This window comes from Quercus robur, chromosome 10 (assembly GCF_932294415.1).
Source record: "Quercus robur chromosome 10, dhQueRobu3.1, whole genome shotgun sequence".
Taxonomy (NCBI): domain Eukaryota; kingdom Viridiplantae; phylum Streptophyta; class Magnoliopsida; order Fagales; family Fagaceae; genus Quercus; species Quercus robur.
Window position 1 is genome coordinate 50708010 of NC_065543.1, and position 10413 is coordinate 50718422.

The following is a 10413-nucleotide window of genomic DNA, read 5'->3' on the forward strand; positions in this document are numbered from 1 at the left end:
TCAATGGACTTGAGGTGGACATGTTCAGACTTGCCCCCGATGTGGACGCACCACCCTGCACGTCCATACCATTACAATGCAAATACTCCATGTATGCAGCTTCTGCTTCCCTTCGATCTTTATATGATTTGTGATTGGCATTTGGGAAATTATGAACTTGTCTGCTCACATCTAGCCAACTGTTGTATATGCCTGGAACACGACCGTTAAACACAACATAAGTACGTCCCATCCCGCTCTACAAACACGCAATGTTGGGAAGTCCTTGCACTAGAATGGTGATGCATCTTACCAGCGGAGTAGGCCTGGGTTTTATAGAGAAAATGGGAAGAGAAACTCGATTTTTGAGGAGTCGAGTTATTGAGTAACTCGATTCTTAAATTGTCAAGTTTCTGAACCACCATCACATCAACAGATTTCTGAAGATATAACTCGGCCACTTAGAATTTGAGTTTTTAAATTAACTCGATCTCATGTCTATCGAGTTATGATTGACTACCCACATATCAGAGCCCATGCACATGTCTGCCTCTTTCAGTTCTGAACAGCTTCACTGTGCGGGTTCTGAAAAAGAAAGCTTGAGAGTGAACAAGTTCTTGGCGTTTTCCTCTTGGATTGCATCCTCATATCTACATATATACAGTTGTGGCCCCCTTATTATTTGTTGTGGCACATCTCTCCTAATAGGTATATCTCAACTGTGATTACACTTGGATTGGCTCTTTAGTATTAATGGTGCAAGTTCTTACTATGATTATGACACTATGTGTGTGTGTGTGTATATATATATATATATATAAATGTTGATAGCAATTTAATGAATATATGTATGTGGTTGTATATGTATATATATATACACACACACACACATATATATATATATATATGATTAATTATTGTATGCCCTTAGGGAACACATTAGCAAAATCCTATATATATGTGTGTGTGTGTGTTTGTGTGTGTGTGTGTGTGCGTGATAGTGACACTATATACATATATAGTAATGTATATATAGATACATATGAACATATATATAAACAAACATACATGCGAATTCCTATGATGATGATATATGCATTCATCCATAGAGGTACACAAATTCATTTATACAAGCAATCATGGGTTTAAATTGTCTGGCTCTTTCAGTTCTGAAAAGCTTCAGTGTGTGTGTTTCTGAAAATGAAAGCTTGAGAGGTGAACACAATTAATAAGTTAAGAATACTTAGGATATCATTATAGTGCATCTGTAAAAGTTTTATTGTACGTTCATGTGGGTAAAGATTAATTACACCATGGCTTAATATAACCCCCTATCTTTTGCATGATAACCACAATTAATTGTCCTTATCCAGGTTTGTCATGGGTCATCATTGCTTCTACATTTACTACAATGGGGAGCAGTATTTCCATGAATTGCATGGGCTGTCCTATAGAGGCGAGTTAATGAAGCAAAAGTTCATTGACTTGAAATCCGGAACACACTTGAGAAAAATGCACCGGAAGATAATGGAAGCTCTAGGGTTGGATAAGGAGTCACATAAGATATCCATTGTGTACCGTGCCCCTAAGCTACTTGTGAATACTCAGGTTGTCTACAACTCAAATCCGTTTGGTTGTGATGCTGACGTGGACATGATGTGGACAGTGATTAAGTGGACCCCCCAGTTCATAGCGTCCGACTTATATGTAACTATTGAGGCTGTTGGGTTCCATGTTGGTGCAAGTTCGCAACATGGCAGTGGGGTGGAAGAGCACACTCATTGCCGTTTGACATGCAGCCTTCCTTTACCGATGCCATGCCTTTGCCCTACAATACTCAACCATGCAATGCGATTGATGATTTGGACAACACCGAAGTGTTGGGCGCCACCTAGACATATGATGTGGGAGGGTCTAGTCACATATATGAACATGTCCAAGCCTATATGGACGGGGGAATTGATATTGATGCCAGCCGAGATGTGTACGAAGAGTTCATTGATACTGATGGACTGGTGGACGAAGCGGAGGTCTTAAATGGAACACAGATCGAAAAAAACGAGGAGGATTGCCCTTCTACAGTTTCTATCCTAGAATGGTTCACATCAAACACATGGGACAATATTAATGACCCATCACCTACATTGGGTACAGGACAGCTTACAAGTTGGCATAAAGATGACCAGCTGACGAAGGGGATGCTATTCCAAAATAAAGCCTCCATTCATTATGTGTTGACCCTCTACTCTGTGGAGCATAATAAGCAATACAATGTCATTAAGCCCGACACCAATAAGCTGGTAGTGCGGTGCATAAATGAGGCATGTCCATCGTCAATTCGGGCTATTTGCAGCAAGAAGCACAGGATGTGGGTGATCAGTAAATGTAATGGTCCCCACAGCTACACATCCCTCCAAGTAGCGACCGATGGCCGGATGATGGATTCAAAGTTCATCTCCATTGCACTTGAGAAGTATGTACAGGAGGACCTAACCCAATCTGTAAAGGACCTACGTAGTATTCTGCATGCGAAGCACGAGCATGATGTAACTATGTACAAGGTTTGGGAAGCTAAACAGAAGGTAGTTACGTGTATTTAAGGGGATTTTGACGAGTCATACGCGAAATTGCCACGGTTTCTAGCAGCATTGTCCGATGCAAATCTGGACATTGTAACCATGTTAAAGTGTGACCCCCGTGTCCCGAGGACTTGTATATTCAACTCCGCGTTTTGGGCTTTTGGTCCGTGTATTAGAGGGTTCAAGCATTACAAGCCGGTGATAAGCATAGATGCAACGCACCTCTATGGCAAGTATAAAGGAAAGCTGTTGATAGCAATGGCAACAGATGGTAACAACAAGGTTTATCCACTTGCGTTTGCCATTGTTGAAAGCAAGAGCACGGAGTCCTGGGGATGGTTCTTGGCATGCTTGCTGACCTATGTTATGGACCAGACCAATTTGTGTATAATCTCTGATAGGCATCGTGGGATACAATCATGCTTCGATGACACTGAACATAGGGGCTACTTGCAACCGCCCTTAGTCCATCACCGGTATTGACTCCGCCATTTAGTAAGCAATGTTAACACTAACTTCAATAGTGTGGCATTAAAGAACTTGGTATGGAAGGCAGCAACTGCGAATCAAGTTAGGAAGTTTAAAAACACCATGGATTGCATCAAGAATGTCAACCCGGATGCGTACAACTATCTTAAGGAGGTAGCTCAAGAAAAGTGGACACTTGTACATGACCATGGGCACCAATATGGGGTAATGACAACCAACCTGTCAGAGTGCTTCAATGGGGTACTTAAGGGCGAACGTAGCTTACCTATAACTGCAATGGTTCAATTCACATTTTACAAGGTGAACTCGTACTTTGACGATCGTCGAAACAAAACACTAGAGCAGTTGGAAGAAAGGCAAGAGTGGTGCAAATATGCCTATGACAAGTTTGAGGCAAATCAAGAGAAGGCGAAGTTCCATATGGTTAGAAGGATGAGCGCGCAATAGCGCTTGTATACAGTGGAGACACAGTCTTCACTGTTGAACACTGGCGGGGGAGCTCACACCCATAGGGTTTCCCTCGTGGACAGGACATGCACGTGTGGGAAATGGGAAGCAAACAAGATCCCTTGTTCACACTTGATAGCAGTTTGTGCCAAGTACAAGCACGATGCCACGGAGTTTATGGATCGTTTCTACCGCACGGAAGAACGGTATCACAGCTACGAGCCGATATTCCAACCACTGAAAGATAGGTTAGAATGGCCAAAGCCACAAGAAAGGAGAATAGTGATGCCAAACCTAAGGTTGATCCATGAGAAAGGTCTGCCTAAGTCCACAAGAATCCGTAATGAGATGGATGACGAGGATAGGGAGTTGCCAACCTCATTGTGGATTGAGAACGGACCAAAGTCGTAGTGTGGGTTGTGTCACCAAGAGGGTCATAACCATTGTAGATGTCCGACTCGAAATGTGGAATCAACAAGCCACAGTGGTACATAGCAGGTAACAATTACAAGTCCTAGTAACGACGGGGGATATATCATAAGTTATTCTTATTTAGTGTTGTCAATTATTCTTACAAGTCATAAGTTATTCTTACAAGTCCTATAGTAATGTGTAGATTGTAACCATGATAGTAAAACATGGTTTTAAAAGATGAGTAAAAGATGCGATATTGATGTATTTTTTCGTTGTACTTGTGCAGATATGGGATTCGTGGCAAAGAGGCAGTTGGTGTGGCGCAAGTTGAACTCAAATCTCTTCTTGTAAATATGAGAAATCAAAATTTATATGTAAATGGTTGTACTTACACTGTGAACAACTTGGTTCAATGGTTTTAAATGTATAATGGCTCCTTACCCCCCAGTTCATAGATTGTATGGATGATTTTCTTATTCACGTGGTTGTTTAATGAAGTGATTTGGTTATGGATGTGGTAGGAATTGTATGGATGATTTGATTATGGAAGTAGTTGGACACTATATGGATGAGTTGTTGATGGAGGTGGTTGTGAACAGGTCCACTTTTATGATGATTAAACATTGCAAATTCGTATCGGTGTGAACAGTGCTGCATGACTGCTTACTCAATATAGAAAGTGTATTCTCAAATAACTCGATCTCACATTTATCGAGTTATGTGCAAGAAGAGCTGCCACAAATTTGACTTGGTTTAGTTACACTGCACATAACTCGATATTTGCATTATCGGGTTATGTGGAAGACCCTTCTGGATAATTGGATTCCTCTTGGATTGCATCTAGATCAGTCCAAATATATGGGCTGAGTATGGAAGCCCAGTGCACATAACTCGATATATGTATTATCGAGTTAAGCTGCAAATAACCAGATTTTTGTAGTATTGAGTTATGTGCAATCCCTTCTACAAACAAGTTGGATTAACACATAACTCGATTACAAAATAATCGGATTATGTAGAACACCCTTCTGGACACTTGGATTCCTCTTGGACTGCATGGATCAGTCCAAATATATGGGCTGGGTTTTGCACATAACTCGATATGTGTATTATCGAGTTAAATTGCCAAAAACCCAATTTCTGTAGTATCGAGTTAAATTGAGGTGCACGTAACTCGATTACCAACTAATCGAGTTACGTGGAAGACCCTTCTGGACACCTGGATTCCTCTTGGACTGCATTGGGATCAGTCCAAAATATCTGGGCTGACTGCAAAATAACAGTTCACATAACTCGATTAATGTATTATCGAGTAATTTTACGAATAACTTGGTTTTTATAGAATCGAGTTACGTGTGAGCCGGCCAACACATCATGGATTCCTTTCAATTACAGTGCACACAACATGGATTAGTTACAGTTACACTACACATAACTCAATTGATTAATAATTGGGTTATGTGGAAGACCAACCACCATTCTAGACACTCTATTTTAGTACTCAGACGTATGGCATCAACAAGTACGATTCTCAGCAAAAAACACTTTGGAGAACCCGAACTATGACTTCTTACCAGCAGAGAGACAATGGGGATGGTCCTACTGATCTTACCACAAAAGTCCCACACTTTTTCAAGATTATTATGCCTGAAAGTCTTGAAGAAGGAAAGCTTGTAAGTATACTTAATTTCATGATCTTTTTCTCTCTGAAGATCATATGGTAATTAACATCGTCCACTTGATCTTTTTTTTTTGTGATTGATGAAAAAATTTACATTTGTTGATGACCAAGTTCAAGAAAATTGTTCGCGAAAAATAATCTGCAAGCGCACAGAATCGTAACAAGTAGTAAAGTGTTTTTAGAAAACGAATGTCGAACCCACAGGGATTAACTATGTTATTGAATACCAAAATTCACTAAATTAATTACTATTTGGAAAATCGAAAATAAATGGAATGTTCTACTATCTAAATTAAATTAAACTATTTAATAAAAATAAATCTACGAATAAAAAGAATTAACAAAGCGTAAAAATCTAACAGTGTAAAAATATAATAAGAAAGGATCTAGAGCAATTGATTTCACCTAACAAATCCCACACAATTTATTCTTCCTAATTATTAAATTCTAATAATCTCCCATTGATGATTAAAAATTCCTTAAGTATTCAACATCTTCTCTCGAATAATATCAAAAATATCTTCAAATAACAATTCCATATCTCTATGTGAATTTAATTAATTGGAGACTCATTACATACTTTGAATTTTCTGAAAAATCACACTAATCGCGGTAAAGCATCTCTACTTTCGCTCAACCAATGGTGTTTAATTCTAGAACTAAAATAACAAATCACCTCTCGGTCTCATTGTCATTCAATTGATCAATCAATAATTCGTAAAAAGAAATATTAAGCATTAAGAATAAGAATTAAACATTCAATCATGGAAATATTAAAAATAAAATAACTCAGAATATAAATTGTGTGTTCATTGCTAGACTACATCAACGCTCTAGAAAATAAAATTTAGTTCATAATAAAATTGAAAAGAAAACAAATAAAACTTATGTGTTTCATGGGAATTGGTTGATCAACATGAAGCGGCGCCCCTTTGTCCTCAGAAAGACACCAAAGAAAATTCTTCAAATGTGGCACCTGCAGCCCTAGCACTGGCCTAGCTGAATTTTGCCCTAAAAAGCCTTTAAATAGGTCAAGGAATCCTATTTCCGTTTGGAGAAAAACCCAGATTTTTAGGCTTCAATTAATCGACTATTTTGGCCCATTTAACTTCAGAATTCGGACTTTTGGTAAACTACAAAGTTGTAGCCCTTTAAGTTAACTTTCCAGCCCAACTTGAATCATCTAGATTGGACATCTGAGCCCAAAGTTATGCTGAAAATACTAACTGATGTGCAGGCTGGAATCCTAATCCGAATTGGACTTGGATTTGGTGCAAATTTCCTTTGATTCCTTGCTCCAGTTGGACTTAAATTTAATTGGGTTGGTCTTCTCTTGAATTCATGCCTGGCTGGATGTAAGTTGACTTGATTCAATTGGCCTAGCCCCACTTTGCATGTAAAGCCCTTGTAGATTAATCTGAAATCTTCTCATTCCTTCAAAGCACAAATGAATAGATAAATATAAATAAAAAACAAATCAAATCAAAAGAAATAAAGGAAAACTAAAAATTTTAATAAATAAGAGGATAATAAAAATCATGTAAAAATTACACTTATCAAAAATCTGTGAACTTGGTTCCATGTTACATGTAGTCATATGCGTAGGTTACTGCAATGTTGTATACATATCCCATCAGTATCAAGTAATTTTCTTAATTGCATCTTTCTGCCACTGTTATATGGTGTTTGCCAGGGTTTTTTTCATACAACAAGTATCTTCCTTGAACAATTATGAAAGTATTATTATAAAAGAAAGACTAAATTTATTTTTCCTGTAATGGTACTGACATAACACAAGAATAGAGCTCGATTGATTGCATGTGCTTATTTACAAAGCTTGCATTTATGTTCAAGTTCGTCTTTTTGCAGCGGATTCCAAAGAAGTTTATAAGCAAATATGGAGTTGATCTGTCAGATATGGCCTTTCTTACGATTCCAAATGGTACAAAATGGAAAGTGAAGTTGACAAAACATGATGGGGAGGTTTGGTTTCAAAATGGCTGGTGGGAATTTGCAAGCTGTCATGCTCTAACCATGGGGCACTTGCTAGTTTTTAGATATGAAGGAAATTCACAATTTTCTGTACTCATATTTGATGCCACTGCAACAGAAATAGAGTATCCTTTAGATGATCAACCACAAGTTCGTAGGATGGAAGACAATGAGAGTGATGATAACTCCATTGAAATCATGGATGGCTTTATGCCAAGCCAAAAAATAGAGGAGAAACCACCATTACCATGCCCTCTGCCTCATAAAAGGGCAAAAACCAATCCAAAGCAAGCAGGGGATACACATTTCAGACCTGAAGGACCGAAATCTAAAGGGTCAATGTTAGAGAAATCAAAAATGGTGTTTTGGGGTATCTTTTACTAGGGGAGAGGGTTCAGGTTTGAATCTTACACTTTTGTTTGCCGATGGTTGATTTTGTAAGCCTGTTTACTATTAATTTCATGTGCATGACTTCATATTTTCATGTCATTTTAGGATCAGCTCATGGGGTTGGAGGAAATCGAGTAGGATGCAAGAGCGGCCCGTTAGTTAAACTTGAATCTAATTGCTCACTCGATGATGTGTCTTACTCACATGACCAATGTCCTAAGAAAGATGGTGGTGTAGTCGAAAATCTTGTGAGAGCCAATGCTTTTAAATCAAAAAATCCCCTTTTCACGGTTATCTTTCATCCATCATACGTTAATGGCAAGGATCGTGCGGTAAGCTTTCAGCTTTCTAATATTGTTGGGTTTTAGAAATGCAACTCCCATTAACTTTGATTTTCCATAGATCAATTAGAAAGCATGTAGCAGAGAGTTGTTGCTGTACATAACTTGGTAATGATTTGCTTCATTGTGTTGTTAGTTCAAATAGTGTCATCTTAGGTGGTAGAAGGAAATCACATAAGAATGTAAAGTCATTATGAACAACATGATCAAATCAAACTGGCATCCACATAACTGCCATCCAACCATCAGCATAACAAACAATAGTATTGCCTCAAAACTGCTTTTCATTCAAATGGGTTCAACTATTTTTGAAATATGTCTTAATATTTTTTGTACAGAGCTTACCCCATTGCATTATCAACTACTTACCGAGAGAAGGCTTTACCAAGGACTACACCAAAGGAAGTATACTCACTGTGAAGCTCCAAGTTGTGGACCGATTATGGCCTGTCAAGTTATACGTTTATGAAGGAAAATACTCATCATCTGTCGTATCTGCTAGTTGATCTGCATTTGCGAGGGAAAATACTTTGCGAGTAGGAGATGTTTGCATATTTGAGCTGAGTATGAGGGAGGATGTTGTGTTCAAAGTCCACATTTTCAGATGCCTTGATTAAGTGCTTACTAACTAGGGATTGTAAATCAAATGCTGGACATGTTCTATTATTCTGGGAGCTTATTATTTTGCAACTACTCTGTTCGATTAACAAACAATAGTTTTGTCAAGATTTGATATTTGTTGAGTTGTTAGTATTTACCAGTATTTATGATTATTCATTATTTGTGATTTCTGTGTTGGTATTTAGTTATGGTCTATATTAACTTAATTTTTGAGTTTTTTTGTTGGTAATGCAAATAATCTTTTGTGGTTTCAAAGCTGGAAACCACAAAAAGGTTTCTCAATGCTGAAGTAGAGCAATTGCATAAAGTATATAGAGGCATTGGCAGTCATTAGTTTTGCTTTCTTTGTTATTTTTCCATATGATTTCGGTTGTTCTAGATTATGATTTTGTAAATAATCTAAACGTTCAAGGGTGTTTGTGTTTGCATCTCTCTTCCCTTTATCTTTGCCTTTTATTTTCTGCTGTGGATGTGATTTATAATTGGCTTAGATAGTTTTACCGATTCCATATTATAGCTTATGTTAAGTTTCCGCACACTAGTTGTTTGACATAATGCTTAAATTGGTTAAGTTATAATTTGGGGGTCTAAACGTTCAAGGGTGTTTATACACATATTTGAACTTTCATAATCAAAACCAATCTGGTTAATACATGCAAATATGCAATTAGTGAAGTTTTGTTTCTCTTTTGAAATGTAAACTTGATTGCAAATTCCCGCGCAAAGAGTTTCTCAAAACCAATCCGGCTGGGATTAAACTGTTCTCTTACACTTTTGTTTGCTACAGATGCTATACTTACATGGCCATTCAATGCTTTTTACTTGTTTTTGGGAGTGTCCGAATGGTTCAAAGAATAATAATCCAAATTGATCACTAACTGAAATGAAATTAGCATAACATAATAGGAATGAATATTGGTTCAAGAATAAGGATGAAACAACACCCACTTCTCATACTCTACCCCAAGTCACTAGCAATAGTAAAAATCTTTTGATGAGAATGCAAAATGTCATATTTTTCTCCCTTAATGTTTAGTCTTTTATATTTATTTGGTGCTTAAATGTACTCATTATTCTTATATTTTGATTTAGGATGCAAATGGAGGCGTTAAGTGCAAAACGTAGCTAATTGGGCGATTCTGGACAGCTTTGACATCGCTACGTAATATGGGCATAACTCTCTCATCCAAGCTCCGATTGAGATGAATCAAGATGATATGGAACGCCAAGACAAAGCTCTACAACTTTCATGTTTTGAGTTTTTAGAGATACGGGATGCATCAAGGTCGAAATCGGGCTTGAAGTTGCTGCACCTGCACTGCTGACGTTCTGCAATGTTCCTTTGCCTGAAATTCTAATACACATATCTGATGTGGTTTATTTTTGGAAGCCTCCAGATCTGGTGCACGAAATTTCCAGCTGAAAAACACCACTTTCCTAGTTGTATTAGGACTTTGTTTTATTTTTAATATTTTTCCTT

At 37.7% G+C, this 10413-nt stretch overlaps 2 protein-coding genes across 2 annotated transcripts; both read left to right on the forward strand.

Moving 5' to 3' along the window:
• Positions 1-1925: 1925 nt before the first annotated feature.
• LOC126704306 (uncharacterized) lies at positions 1926-3041 on the forward strand. The gene is made up of 2 exons (XM_050403305.1): positions 1926-2561; positions 2667-3041. Exons 1-2 carry the CDS (start codon positions 1926-1928, stop codon positions 3039-3041), a joined length of 1011 nt encoding a protein of 336 aa, XP_050259262.1.
• Positions 3042-5470: 2429 nt separating this feature from the next.
• Positions 5471-8818, forward strand: LOC126704307 (B3 domain-containing transcription factor VRN1-like). The gene is made up of 4 exons (XM_050403306.1): positions 5471-5581; positions 7459-7951; positions 8077-8303; positions 8651-8818. Exons 1-4 carry the CDS (start codon positions 5471-5473, stop codon positions 8816-8818), a joined length of 999 nt encoding a protein of 332 aa, XP_050259263.1.
• The last annotated feature ends 1595 nt before the right edge of the window (positions 8819-10413 follow it).

Coding starts and splice junctions, on each gene's coding strand:
- LOC126704306 (XM_050403305.1), top strand. CDS start 1,926: ATGGACGGGGGAATTGATATTGATGCCAGCCGAGATGTGTACGAAGAG. Junction 2,562..2,666: donor TTTGGGAAGCTAAACAGAAG/GTAGTTACGTGT, acceptor ACCATGTTAAAG/TGTGACCCCCGTGTCCCGAG.
- LOC126704307 (XM_050403306.1), top strand. CDS start 5,471: ATGACTTCTTACCAGCAGAGAGACAATGGGGATGGTCCTACTGATCTT. Junction 5,582..7,458: donor GTCTTGAAGAAGGAAAGCTT/GTAAGTATACTT, acceptor GTCTTTTTGCAG/CGGATTCCAAAGAAGTTTAT. Junction 7,952..8,076: donor ATCAAAAATGGTGTTTTGGG/GTATCTTTTACT, acceptor ATGTCATTTTAG/GATCAGCTCATGGGGTTGGA.